The sequence below is a fragment of the Falco cherrug genome, chromosome 6, assembly GCF_023634085.1.
Source record: "Falco cherrug isolate bFalChe1 chromosome 6, bFalChe1.pri, whole genome shotgun sequence".
NCBI lineage: Eukaryota > Metazoa > Chordata > Aves > Falconiformes > Falconidae > Falco > Falco cherrug.
Genome location: NC_073702.1, coordinates 18,252,594 through 18,268,044, shown reverse-complemented (window position 1 = coordinate 18,268,044; position 15,451 = coordinate 18,252,594). Strand labels below are relative to the sequence as shown.

Below are 15,451 nucleotides of genomic sequence, written 5' to 3'. Positions count from 1 at the left end.
GGTTGTAATTCCACAAATCAAATGATTCTGTCAATGGCTTCCTACTTCCGAATGATTCATTTTTCTTAGACCTGTAAGCCTAAGGAAGAAAGCTATAGCTGGAGAGAACTTACATAATTTTTATTCACAACTTCAAATCTGTTCACTTTGTAGCAGATCTGATATTAAGCAGTCCGCTGTTGAAGCATTCTGTAACATACTGCACCTGGCACGACAGACTCAAAAAATTGTCCTGCATGCACTGTGTGAAGTTTGCCTAGGTCTGCTTACTGAAGTGAAATTACAGATCTTTGCACTGGATGCACAAAGTAAGCACTTTTAAAACATAACCTTTTTGAATTTTCTGAGTTCAATTATCTCATTTCTCTTCAACTCTGCTGTTTTTCCTGTTTGCCTCATTACTGGTTCTTGATACTTCCCTGCATCTCCTCGCTTTGTTTTCCTTCTTTTTATTTTTAATTACTATCATATTCTTTTTTTTTTTTTATTCGTGCTCTGCTTCCATTTGACCATTTTCTGCCTCCTATTTCCTCCTCCCTGTACATGCCTTCCCATCCTGCTGCCTTCTCGTTTTTTTCTGATGTGTGCAGGAAAAAAAACCTGCTACACAGTTCATCAGTTAGCAGACAATAAATGTATGGGAATGCTGTAGAATCCTATCATGGGAACAATCATTTCCATCACTTCAGTGTATCAGTGCCAGAATAACTGCTACTGGCATATTACAAATGCTTTAGACATACAATGTGTGGGAAGAAAAAGCAGCAGGTTGCCATTTTCTTAAACGTGTGAAACTAGTGCACAGAAGGTAAGTTAACATTTTAAGCTCCAACATCAATGTAGAGTACATTACAGGGGCTTCATGACCTTAAGTTCACATTTTCTGGACCAGTTGCAAAGTCCATTTGTTGACACCCATAGCTATTCAAAACATATACAATGCACAGGCTTTGAAGATTCCCTTGATGGTTGGTTGCCTCTATTTTGCCATTTGGTTGAATTTTGTTTGTGAAATACAGGAATATGAAACAGAAAATATTGCCTCACATGCCCAGACATGTGAGAAAACCAGAAAACAAAAGTTTACAGTAAACGTGTTCACCAGTGCCTAAGGTCTGTTGCTACACACATGCTGTCTTTTCTGAATTGACTGCCTACTCCCTTACCCACACCTATATGGGTCCTAAAATTCAGACATCCCTGAGCTTAATCCTCCTTGAGAACTTAAATTGCTAGTTATGTTCTCAGCTCAGAATTGTTTCAGAAAAATGTGGCAAACAGTGGTGGCAGAGACCTTTTAAACAACTGATCTCTTGTAAGAGAAGCTGCTCAGGAAGGCAAGCCCTGACTCTACCTGACAGATTAGCAGCTAGGTAGAGTATTTAAACTTGGGTACAAGTTATTGTTTCTTAATAACGTGAAAGTCCTTATTTCTCTGTTCAGTGAATTTCCATCTGAACTATATAAACAGGCTAGGGGAAAATGACCCGAGCATTTATGAGCTATCCTTGGCTGGATGTGTGTATGTTAAAATCCTTGGGCTGGACAAGATGACCTCCAGAGGTCCCTCTCAACCTAAATCATTCTGTTATTCTGTGATCCTCTGAGGCTGAGGTATAACTACAAGTCAGATCTCCCCTTCTCAAGGCAAATGCTCAAACACCCTCAGTACTGTGCAAAAAGTGAGCAGCAGCATTACCTCATCATGACTTCTGGAGGAAAATGAGATCCCAGTACTTATTCCCAGGCAGGTTTTCAAGCACTAAGTCTCTGAGGTATCTACCTCTATTTTCAAGTCCAGGTATTTTCTGAGCATGATGTAGTTTGCATTACTAGTAATCCTCAAGGAATCTCACTGTTGAGTTTCTCCTTGAACCTATGTAAGCCTTTTTACATTTACAAGGACCTTCACAAATTATCTTAAATAAGTAGCTCTGTGTAATGCTAAAGAAATATAAAGAAAAAATAGCTAAAGAAAATGGAAATGAAAAAGAGAGACTGTTCAAAGGTGAGTATCATTCAGGATTATTTCAAGTTTAAAAGAAGGTACTCTAGAGAAAGATAAATACTGGACAATTTCAGAGTTTCATGCACTAAAGACTCAAAAAACTTCAACAAGTGGAGTTTTCAGAACAACTTATATAAAGAATTATTTTTTTCTTACGAGTAAATTTGTTATATCTCTTTTATACTTTGATTCTGCAGTGTATGACATGATATCAATTCTATAATAAAATACAAGTATGCACTGTATTTTCTAAGGTGCAGGCAACAGTGTTATGACTTCTCAGCAGCACAAAATAAGTTTTGTTCTGTCATTTGTGATGATTAAATTTGTTTAATAAAAGGGGTATGTTTATATACACAGCTTATTTTTTTAAATGTCCAGAGAAAACTAGTCACCATTAGCATTTGCAAAACACAGAGCAAAATTACTCAATATATTCAATCTTAAAAAAAAAATAAATACAATTAAGACTCATTTCAATCATCTAAAATGTAAAAAATTAGTAGTATACTCTTCTACTGGTAGAAAAAGCCCTCTGTAACAGCAAGGCAAATAACTCTGTATTACTTAAGAATCTTTATATTTACCCACGCACTGGAATATTCATATTCCTTGCAGATTTAGCAACTTCTTCAAATTTGTCTATGCTTTCTTCAATTGAACAATTAATGTTCATTTTGCTAAAAGACTCAGATGCTGCACCAAATACTGAGACTTCTGTCGCCCCTGCTGCAATCTGAAAAATACATTTCAATAAAACAGAATCATAATGCTGTATTAAAAGATTAGGTTAAGCATTTAATTCTGTGTAACATTCTAGAATTTTAAATCACATTATATCATCCATATCTAAAAATACAAGTTTCATTCCAGTTTTTTTAAAATTGATTGCATACAAACAGATTAAATCAAAATTTGAGTTCATCCATTATGGCATATTTCCTTCCCCTTCTTAGCAATTAGGTAAACATATTTTTAAAGGGATAAATGATAAAGGTATTAAGCTGTAGAAAACCACATGAACCTACTATGAAAATAACAATGATTCTTATATTCATTTTTCAGAAAAGGAAAAGATCATATAACAACTCTGAAATATCCATCCTCTGTACAAAGCCTACTCCTCATGAATGTCAGGAAGTCATTCTCATGCTTAGGAAAGCTCTGTGCCTGCACATGCCTAGAGCAGCAACAGTAACCAACAGGGATTTCCTTGTTAGAGCCAACTCTAGGATCAAGGGCTCCATTGGTCTTGGTGTCATAGTCGATACGGGTAACAAGGTAAATGTGTATGTGAGAGTCTGCTGAGAAAAAGTCTCAAGAGAAAATACCGGTCTAGAAGATGTGTAAATGTGGTGACTTCAATGAAGGGACAATTAGCCCGAGCTTGTACTCAGTACCTCAGTAATTCAGCTAACATGAGGCAAACTAGAATGCTGAAAGCCAAATGATAGAAGAAGAAAACATTTAAGCTTAGGAAAGTCACTAATTAATTAATTCTCACTCCAGTGAGAACAATACTCCTGTTGTATGAAAAAGAATAGAGCTTTTCCCTTCACTCTCTGCTTCTGCAGGATAATGTCTAAGCTTCAGCAATCCTTACGGGAACAAATAACCTTTCAAACAGTGGGAAGAAAAAAACTGGCTGCAAGAAAGAACTCAGCAATCACCCACAACTATTTCTGCGTTGTTTACCTTTCAGTGTATCACTAAATACAGTACAGAGGTACAGCAGATCTAATTCAACTCATACAAGCTACCACTGCAGACACGGTTGTGGCACTATAAAACTGACTATTGATAGTTAACTCGCCTATGTACAGGATTCTGTTTTAATGGAAATTGCATATACAGTATACAAACTGCATGACAGATTACACCACAAACACCCACCAAGCCCCAAATATGGCTTGTCCTATATCAAGCCAAAAGCACAGAAGCAAAAAACTTTTCAGAAAACAAAAACATGTAAAGACTTGACTATCAATGTGTAAGTTTTAAGATGACTGAACTGCTCCATTTTTGCAAGCCCAAGCACTTCAAGTGCTTCAAATCTATAATTTTGAATATTTATTTAGTATGAACTGAAAAAATTTGAACTTTCAAACCCTACCAAAATGAAATGCAGAATTTAAGAAATCTAATACATTCCTATAAAGCATTTTCATTTAAATGACTCTTTCCTCGTTCTTTTTAATGACTTTCCAATAAGACATTCTTCAGAAATTTCTCTAGTGCAGAAAAGTCAAAGGAGAAGGAACTGTCTGTCTTACTACACACAAGCATCATTTATAGGAACTTGCAAAGACTTTTTGATCAATATTTCCATTAAAGTATTAATATAGAGAGCTTAGTATCAGTCTATGAATTAGCCCATTTTTCACAATGAAAACTGAGAGCTTTAATTAAAAAAAACCCATAGCTTGGTTCTAACAGCACAGGTTATATGACATTAAATAGCTCATTTATGGTACTGAACTGAAAGTGGCTGAAACATGTAAGAGGTAATTGTGGACACCTATGAAGGTACTTACAGCTGAATGAAAACCTTGAAGATTAGGTGTGAGGACAGGGTATTGGACTCCAGGTTGTCGCTCAATGCCCCTCATTACTTCTTTGTGATCTGCCATCTAAAATATATAAATAATTTGTATTAATCAGCAGTTATTTTCTGATTGTATATAGCTAAGCAGAAATCGTCTTAAGACTGTGTTTTTGCCTTCATTAGGTATACAGTTCACACAAAAAATGAAACAACAAAAGAGTTAAATCAATGGTTTTCTTAACTTTTGACTATTTGAGTAGCACGCTTTCCAGCTCTATATGAATATAGAATTGGGGCTAAGATTCCTATGGTGTTTCTTTCTGTGTGTATCTGTAAAAACATATTTTGCATCATAAATTGATAGATTTGTGATCATGACGATCATCAACTGTTACTAAAACCTTAAACTTACTTCAGCGGACTCAACAGGTGGAAATCACAGAATAACTGACATTTTAAAACCATCCAAATCTTGAAAACTTCAGCACTCTTATAAATACAACTTCATAATCTTAAGCATAAGTGAACCTAAATTATTCAAAACTGCAATCAGCGTATTTGTAAAGACTAACCACAAGTCTATGCTTAAAAATACAGCAAAATCCAGTTCTCTGCATAGTGTAACATTGTAATATACTTAGAATTTTCTGCCAAAAAAGAAAATACTTCTTTATTATAGGAAAGGTCAAAAGACCATTACTGTCCTCAAGCATTTGTTCCCCTTAGTTTCCTCTCACAAAAAAACCCAAAACTAAAAACCGCCTTTTTAAGATATCCTTACACTTTTCTCACTCAAAATTAAATGTACTTCATGTACTGATCAAGAAGACATATCAAAGACTTATTCACATAATGAACTGTAGATTATTTAGAAAAGCATATTTTCTTGAAAGAACTGGAAGCAAAATTAGTTTATTTTTTAATGTTTTGCATGCCTGAATACAATGCAGTTAATAAAACATTTAATTTCTTAGATTTTGAGTTTTAACAAATGAATAATGTATTTTAAATGCTCTTAAAATCAGCTCTCATAATAGCAAACCTTCCAAGCAAACAATATTAAATTGGATTTCTGATTCTTTCCACACTGATGAAAAGTCATTTGAGGAATAGCAAGATATATGAACTACAAAGCTTTCATTACTCCTTATCTTCAAAGGATACTTTATTGATACCTTTGAAGTAACACAAATTCTAAAAACATGATATTAAATTATACCAGATTATTAAGTGACAATACTACTAGCAACCTGGAATCATTCTGTCACTATGACAGAATATGGTTTCCTACTATGAAGATGAATGGATTAAAAGTATCAGAAAAATGCATGTGCACCTCCTCAAATGTAAGCCCAACACGTATTTATAAGGAAATGGATGTATGGTATGAAAAGTGTCCTATAGCCAGACACAACTAATTTCTCATCAGGAAACAAGTGATGGCACAAAGCAACTTTTTATAATTGCTTTTACATAAATTAAAACAGTGTGACCACCTAACATATCTAATAACCTCACAAAAAAACCATTTGTTAATGCCTTAGTTTTTTAAGAACTATTTTTCATTCCTTAATTTAATATAAATAGTATCTACATTTCTCAGGGCAAGGGAGGCTGTTTGAAACCAAATGATTAATTAAATGGCAAATGCTGGAACTAATTCCACACTTTAAAATTATAGCCTGACTTAACATATACTAGAAAACCAAAATGACACTTTTTCAACTAGTATAAAGCTGCCAGATCCAAATAATATTATATATATTACATCTGTCCCGTTACTATTTTTACTGTAAGTAAAATCCCATTTTAACACATATTGCATGTTATAAGATTTTAAATTTTAATAAAATATTTCTTTTCCAAATTTCTTTAAAAATAAGCTTTCTAATGATAGGTATTTATAATTTTTGGCTGTTTAGGTTATAGGTGTGGGATCCTGTTTTACATGGCACCTTGCTACTGTGGAACTTTTCCTTTTAGTTTTTTTCAGTAAAAAAATCTTTGCCAAAAAAAACAGTGGATGGGAAGCCATAAAAGAGCTTTAAAATACTAAAAAAAGTAAGCGAATGAGTGATCTAAACATAACCATGAATTCTATTCCCATGACCTATGAAAAGAAAAAAGGAGCAAAGAAAAGACAAAGTCAAGACTGCACTCCTTATCAAAGCAACACAATCTTATTTTTTAAATAAAAAAACATTTAAACACAAATTAAGCCATTAAAATAAAATATTCAGACATGAATTTGAGATAAGAAGGGATTGTTCATTTTTTCCAAAACTGACAAACCTGTGCTAAATTTGGTACTCCTAATGGCTCACAGGAAAAGGAAATAATTACACAAGAAAAGAAGAAATCCACCCTTGCTTTAGACTCTTCCTTCTAATGTTTAAAAACCTACATTATTCTCTGTTGCTGTAACTGCCAAAGTTTGATGGCATTTGGAAAAACTTAGCTAGTCACTTTTAACGGACACAGTATCACTGCCCCTGTATTGACAAATTTGCAAAGAAATTCGGCATTGTTGCTGTTTTCTTCCCCTTTCCTATTATCCCTCCTTTAGACCCTTCCCTGGTGATCCTGAGAATACTGAAATAAAGTCCCTCCAAGTATGTACAGTTTGCTCTGCTAACTCATGAATAAGAAAAAGTATGACTGTACTATGTTTTTCGCAGAGGAAAGCCTGGAACACCGTCCAGGCCCAGGATGCATTCTCAGTTTAAAATGGACAAACTTCATATACATCTGGACAGAAGATGTGCAACAAGCAATGTTAAAAATTGAAGTATTTCATGTTTTACTCTGAAAATAACTACTGTGGTCCTTACTAAACAGACAAGTACTCAAAATGCTTCTGTGCAAACAAGTACATAGCTTCTTGAAAATCAGTTTAAATGATACAGACAAGTATTGACTTATTTCCTTACTTTGCAGGGGACAACTGAATTTGCACAAACAGGAGCTACATAGTGTACTTCAGGACTCAGCCTGAATTTGCGGTGTTAAATCACAAATGAAAACCTGGCACTCTGATGCCAATGTAGTTTTACTGCTGACTTCAGAAAGGCTAGGATTTCTGCTGAACTGTAACAAATGTAAAAACTGATTTTGGAAAAATAATAAGCAAATTATTACAATTCATCAAAACCCAGTATGACTGCTGACAGAGTGCTAGATCTGCACCTCCAAATGCGGAAAATGACATTTCATTTAAAGAAAAAGAAAAAAAGACACGCTACCTTTCTTTTTCACATGATGACTATTCTCAGAACAGTAGAAAAGAGGTAGGAACAACATTTAATTATATTAATGATGTGTGACCACTCCAAATCTTTAGTTACAACTGAATGTTTAAATAAACAAAGAGCAAAATAAAATGCAGAAGTACTTTCTTTGCATCCGTTCCACAGTACAACATTAACTGTAAAGAATTCTCTCTGTATTATTAACTGAAAAAGGTCACTGCTCCTTTGTGAGCAAATGCAAAATCAGGATAGAATCTGCAACATCTCTGCATAACTAGAATCCTTCAACATGCAAGCAAGTATTTTTCTGTGTGTGTGTGTTTGTGTTACGTGTTTGGAAAAGGAGGACTGCATGGTGGATAGATAGACAGACATGTATCAAGTGCAGCAGACATTAAAAAATGGTGTTTGGCTTCAGGGAAGTGCCAAGTTCCCATGACACTCCACACCACCACCAGGCCTGGGGAGTCTATTCCCTTGGTTTGGTGCTGGGGAGCACTCCTGAGTTTACCCAGTTTGCACCACCTCTGTGCATCTAGGTTTTCCTGCCCTGATTCTACGTCTCTGAAGTGGTGTGGCTTCCACAAGAAGTCCCCGCTACCCTGACTGCTCCCCAGAGATCAGTCCCACTGCTCTTCATCTAGTGATACCCAGTACCCTGCATCCCAACTGCTTCGTATTCTCAAATCTTTATCATGTCTACATTCATCATCCTATACCCCAGTTGCCCTTTACTCATGATGCTGATCTATCATCCCTACACCTCTTTTCCGCACTCAGCATCCTATGACCAATTCTCTCACTCCTCATTTACTGCTGTCCCTTGCACATACACACCCATACAAGCTTCTACCATCATGCTGCAAGGGGCAAACTGGGAATCTCCCATTAAATTGTTTATGTTTGGAGAGCAAGAAAAATACTAAGATTTCTCACACCCTATGCAGTAATCATGGCAAATTGTACTCCTAGTATTTCTGTTGATCAGGGCCTGGAGTTTTCCCCTCCTAAGAGTTCAGGTGGCTGCACTCAAGGCCAGCTCATTGACAAGAAGACAGCAACTTTAGAAGCCTCAATCAGCCTTGGAGCTCATCAATAAAAGCTGGAAAGCAAATCAGCAGAGGCTCCCCCCGACAGCTTTGTTAAATAGTCTTAAAGTGGCCTACCCTCCCTTTTCACTCAACTTCACAGCTTGAGCTGAGACACTTTCTCGTTTCCTCTCTGCCTGAGAAACAGTGCAGCTGCACAGCAGCAACTGAGCCCATTCTTGATCTTACTGATAGAACCTAACCATGTCTCCCAGACAACTCCTGGCTTAACCTCGCACCTGCTGCATCACTGCGGACTCACCTGAGTACGTGGACTCTTGGCTGCCCTGGTTACCCTCACTTGTTCTGCTCTGTTGGAGCAGTCCAGACTGTTGGACTGCCCTTCAGTCAACAAGGCTACAACCTCTGCTCCCCTTGTTACCATGCTTGGCTTCCTGCTCCCCTTCCCTCCTGGAACAACTTGTTCTTGCTGCTGCTGAGTTACGGACTTAACCAGCTTTCTGCACAGCTTATTGGCTTTTCTTCAATTTTGACTACTTCTTAATAATTAGCCCAGTGTCAGCTGACCTAAACAAAAGCATAGAACTTTAAAAACTGCATAAATAGTGTCTGACAACAGCACCCAATTTTACAAACAAACAACATCATTTCTGTTCCATTTGTGTCTATAATTAGGCTATACTACTGGAAAACTCCACTACATGGAATGGCATTTGAATTAAAACAGTTCTGAATGGTGATGATTTTACATACCTGAGGCACCCATTTGGATGAAACAAAACTGGTCACTTCTATTGCAGGCAGGCCTGTTTTGGAAAGCCGGTTGATTAACTCAATTTTGATATCCGTTGGGACTATCACCTATGGACATGGAGACATACTATAGTGAAGTAACTTCATGTGGTAAGAAACGTTTGTAAGTGAAATTTCTCAATACGTAATCAATAGTATTTTTTTTTTAAATAAGGAACTATACTCATACATTATAGTCTAACTATACTGTTTCCTAACAGTAGGAAGCTACTGCATAAGGAAAGCACCAAGCAGTATACGTGATCCTACTTCATTTTTTGTCTACCACAAAAGAATGAGGAAGCACTTCTGTGTAACGGGTTATAGATCTGGCCTCACTAATCGTTAGTAATCAAACAGCAACCAAGCAAAGAAGTAACAAAGGAAACAGTAACACAAGATAGCCCAACCAGAGAAAAAAGGGAGGCAAAAACCTCCATAGCTGAGACAGAGTAATTCCATTCTGTTAATACTACTAACATCTTTATGTTAGTAACAACAATATATGTAAGCTTATTCTCCTGTTTGTGGAAACAGATGACTGTTTTGATATATGTACCCCATTTTACATAGTCTCTTCCAATCTTCCATGCTTCCCTATCACCCTTCAGGCAAACAGTAATATCAAAAGAGCAACTGCTTTTTTTTCCATGCCTGTTCAGCACGAAGTATGACAAAACCTATTGTACTATTCCTACTATAGTAGCAGTTGTAGCATAAACATGTATTATCAAGATAGCCAGTGCTTCATGGTGTTAACCAGTTATGTCATGACAGAATATTATTGACTGACAAGACAAATTCCAGAAAAATAAATGGTAGTTGAGTAACAGAAAGGCTAGTTAACCAAGTATAGAAAGAAATTGTATGATTTAACATCTGGCTAAATAGTAATCTACTTCTAATACACAAAACAGTTATTAATATGAAAATAAATATATTTATAGTAACAAATGGAAGAAGCATAATCAGCAGGATGTAGTTGTTTTACACAATGAAAATAACACTGACAACCAAGTCAAAACACACACACACAAAAAAAAAAAAAAAAAGAAAGAAAAATTACCTTTTCATTTTGTAACCCATCCCTTGGCCCAACTTCCACAATCTTTATGTACTCAGGCAGTCCAGATGCTTGAGATTCCTGAAATAAAAATCAATACTGAAATACAAAACAATAAGGGTCACCAAGATCAAAAGCACAGCTTGTACTTGTCCTTTCCTATGACTCTGGGTATAAAGTCATATTGTCAGCATTAAATTTGCCCACAGCCTTTAAAAATCTGTGCGAACATGTTCCACACCTTGAATTAGGGAATAAAAGTTAAAAGCAGAAGTTATCCGCATGCATGTTCCACTGCTCCTCTGAGGCCACAAATGTTTATTATAAAAATGTACATAAAACCATAAATGAACATTGTGTTTTACAGAGTGAGAAATATTCCCATTTCAAAAAGCTTCCCAATGAACAATCCAGTCCTCCAAACTTCTAACTGAATGTTCTCAATTTAACTGAACAGTTACTTCTCTGTAAATGTTTGCAAGACTAGGCTATAAATCTGAAAAGACCAGAGCAGTCAAGAAATGTTGAAGAGATTATTAATGAAAGATGAAAGTAATTCTTCTGCCTGAAGATGAAGGTTTCAAAGAAGGATTTAAAGCAGAACAAGGAAGGCCCCTGGTAGACAAGAAGAAGAATTTTGCTGGTGTAAGAGCAGCTCTGGAAAGGCAGGAGGCTTATGGTGACAGGAGGGAAGGAAGGCAGCAGTAAGGTCAAAGGGCTAAGGAGAGCATGGGGAGTTGGAAGGAGAGGAAGGAGAAACGAGCAGAAAAGCAGGTGAAGGGAAATGAAACTTCCTTCTTTATTATTTAGCTGCTCCGTTCTTGAATCAAGTTGACAGGTGCGGCAGTTAACGTAACCTGGGCCTTTTAAGTCCTGAAACAGTTCAGAGCCGTTGCTTGGACTGACCCCCAAAAGCTGTGTGTCTTTAAAAACACATCAAATGGCCAACTTGGGGCACACTGCCTGTGCCCAGTGGAGCGGACAGGAGGGACAAAGGCAGCCTCACCAGGAGCTCTGGAGACACCCTGTTTTATGTATCACACTGAGTACAGAATGCAACCCAGTGTCTCCATGCCAGCGTTGAAAGCCCACGCTGGGGTAAGTGCGAGCTGCCTGCAGGCTGGCTGCTCCTGCTGCACCCACCATCTCCCCCCAGAATTAAATGCCTCTGGAAGGATGACAGTGCCAGCCCACGGGGACAGCTCCTGCCCGCAGCAGTCACAGCTCACCCAGAGACCAGAAGTCACTTCTGCAGCGTGTAAATACAGCCACTAATCTCACATCATCCATAACCAGATGGAAAACCCATTTTTCATGCCTCCCTGGCCAGTATCATTAGGATTGTTTCAACCAAACGGCTGCTAATTTCTCCTCACAGTAATGGAAAATGAGCATTCCTACAGCACCTTTGGTTTCTCCCCACATTCTCAGTGCCCATGGATAAAAGTAAGTTCTCTGCAGCAATAGCCAATATACAATCAACATATTTCAGAGCATTTACTGTGTATTTATCTGAGCCCAGTAAAAAGAATGGGAAACAGCTGTACAGTATCTATTTGATCACGTGGAACATCTGGTAAGTTAAAGCTCTGTCAGGCTGTGCTAAGCCCACACTCGCTGACAGTATAAACCTACTTAAATGTGAAGGTTTTACCTTCACATCTGCTGCATATTGTTTCTCTTAAGTTATTTTCACAAATATGGCACTGCTTCAGCACTACGGGCATAAATCTGGGTTCTTTCACGAATATCAGATCCTTCTTGTTAGACAAATGCCACAGCTGCATTATGAGTAAGGCTGTGACTGGAAATATAAAGGAGCTGAAATAGATTATGTGAACTGAAGCTTAATTTAGAGTATGAAAAAAAGTCTACAAAACTTTGGTGGCAAAAATGTCCAATTTCTAGGCCAAATCCTGTAAATCCTATTCAGTTCCTACTGTGATAAAACTTTTGCTGAAATCAAAGCACTGTACCTGTCTTTGCAGAACAGTTCGCACAGCTATAGCATGTGCAGTAGCCATTCGTACAGCCACTCAGTGGATGTCTGCAACCCTTGGATTTTGTAAGGGACAGAAGTTTTGAAGGGACATTGCAGAAAGGCATTCAATATTGATTTTTAATCTCTGTGATGTTACAGGCACACAATCTCTTTGAGCCATAGTGCGGGTCTCTCAGCCCCTGATCTTCTCTACAAGCCTTCCTGTCCACTGGTCAGTCCCAACTTGAATTCACTATTCTTGAACGTGATACTGAGAGCCATGTACTGGACGACTCTCACAAGGGCCACGCAGTGGAAACTCCAGGCAATACTACAGACAAATCCTTACACTCTTCGAGCTGATGAACTAATGGCTTAAAGTAAACATCTTGGCTCTGAGTCCAGAAAAGTGTTCCTTTGCCTTGAATTTCATCATTTCATCCATAGTGCATTGATTGCTCCTGTCTTCAAGGTCACTCAGGTCCTATTGTATGGCATCCAGTGTGGTACTGATGATGTATCGTGTCTTTCTATCATCATCAGATCTTACCAACTTGGTATTTTCTGGTGAAAACATTTGGATTACATTTGGATTAACATGATTACTTTATTTTAACACAAACATATACTCTCTCAAAAAAATTTGAGTTAGTGCTATAGAAGAAACAAGTTTTTTAAAAAAGACCTGAGGAACTCCACCAGCAACGCCTCTTTGTACTAATGAATCTGCTTTCAACATTCTCTCTCATTTCCTTCTCAGCCAATTTCTTACTCAGCTCACAAATTCTGTTCTGACCATCCTTATCCCCAACATAACTAGTAATTTCTCTCATGCTGCATTGCTGAAGTCCAGGTAACAAACAAGTAAAAGGAAGGCAGAATACTTAAAGTTCAGGACTCTTTGTACTATTTATGCATTTTACAGTGCATAATCACTGAATAAAATTCAGAAATAAATTAAGAGACTGTAAGAGTACACGTACCATCTTCTGCTAAGATAACTAGCATTTTTTCATTCTGTGTCCCAAGTTGAATCAGAGGACTAAAGCAGTACCTCTTCACTTTAACCTCACTTGTCCTATGAATGAATTGACAATGTTGTTGGGAAGAAAAAAAGACTCCCTGCATGCTTGGGAAGTCTTCTAGTCACAGTGTCACACTTGCAGAATATTTGGACATCACTCAAAACACAGCTGAAGAAGTCACCTGGGCCACCAGTCACATCTGCATTGACTAGACAAGCTTCAAATCCACAGAACAGAGGGAAGTCTTTAAGACCTTATGCAGAGTTTAAACACTTCTCTATTTACTATCTGGATGGCATTAGACCTTAACCAGGTCTTGGGCTTCATGAATTGAGGGATCGAGTTCCCAAACTCTAACTGGAGGATTCCAAATGTGCACCATCCTCTTAGGTAAAAGGAAAGATTTTCAGATCCAATGAGACAAACTTATGAGACTTTCGACACCTTCAAGTATGGCATTAAATGGTCTACAAGTAACAAAAAACCCCATAAATAGAAATCAATAGAAAAATGAAAAATAGTTGTTATATTTTAAGAGAATGCCAAAGAGGTGAACCTTACAGAAGGTTCTTACTTACATTAAACACTAAACATGTCAGGTAAATTGTTTCAGAAAAAATGTATTTAATAAATTGTATTATAGTAAGTATTTTTAGGTATTTAAGTATAAAAAGTAGTTATGGTAGATACTTAGAGGTGACTGCTTATTGAATTATATAGTGGCTCTGTTAAAAATAATGACTACCAAAGTACAATGTTTGAAATATCAAAAAGGAAATAGCTGACATAAAAGACTAAGAGCCTGGAAAATTTGTTTTTTCCATGTATCAAGCCTTGCCAAGGGAGAACAAAAAGCATATAAAACCACAAAAAATTACTTCCCTCAAAACAGAATGTAGCCAAAGAGTCTTTTTTAAAAAATTAGAAAAAGGAAAACCATACCATTCAGCTTGAGAGACGGAATGCCAAATTTCTGTATGGGAACATTTTCCCTGAGCTATAAATAGCTGAAAATTCAAGTTTATTATAGAAAATCCTAGCAACCTTTAATTAAAGCAGTATAATCTTCACTGCATCACTACTTTTAGTAAAGGTGCTGAGGTTCCTTCAGCCTCTGATTTTTATTCCATGCAGCTCATTCATATGGGCACTAATAGCACTGGCAAATATTACCCTGAGCTGCTCAAAAGTAACTGAAAGGACCCAAAAGTAAGAGAGAAGAATCTGGAGGTTCAGGACTTTTCAGTCTTTCTATACAAGTAAAGATGAAGCTCTGCTTTCCTTTTCCACAAGGTGGTGTTCTGGCACAGAGGACAACTGAACAAAGGTAGGTCCATCTTGTACAAGGAGGAATTACTCAGGAGAGCAGTTTTAAGCAAGGATCAGCAGGGAGGTGGCATCATAACTCTGTGTATACGTGCAGTGACATGGACAAATGTCCAAAAACTGGGAGAAGGCTCTGAGATAAACGATACAAATGAGAGAACAAATAAAACAATGGTCAATCTTCTGAACATGTAGATGTCTCTAAACTTTGTAAGACATAGAGGAAATAAACAGGAAGACATTCAAATCTTAGTACATAATCAAATAATGATTTAAGTGGTATTACAGACACTTGTTTATATGGTTCACGCTACTGAAAGGAAGATATAAAACGTACTCATCCACAAGTTAACTAGAAGGAAAATGGAGAAGCTTCACCTGTGAGATATAAATAATATATACAGATATTCGGAA

The 15,451-nt window shown here is 37.0% G+C and overlaps 1 protein-coding gene across 1 annotated transcript in view; it reads right to left on the bottom strand.

Annotated features, from left to right (window-relative positions):
* Nucleotides 1-15,451, bottom strand: part of HMGCLL1 (3-hydroxymethyl-3-methylglutaryl-CoA lyase like 1) — an 87,969-nt gene that overhangs the window by 51,402 nt on the left and 21,116 nt on the right. The window contains exons 2-5 of the mRNA XM_055714706.1: nt 10,709-10,786; nt 9,604-9,711; nt 4,543-4,638; nt 2,596-2,744 (exon numbers count right to left, since the gene is read on the bottom strand). Coding sequence (XP_055570681.1) covers nt 2,596-2,744; nt 4,543-4,638; nt 9,604-9,711; nt 10,709-10,786 — 431 coding nt within the window. The remainder of the gene's footprint in view (nt 1-2,595; nt 2,745-4,542; nt 4,639-9,603; nt 9,712-10,708; nt 10,787-15,451) is intronic.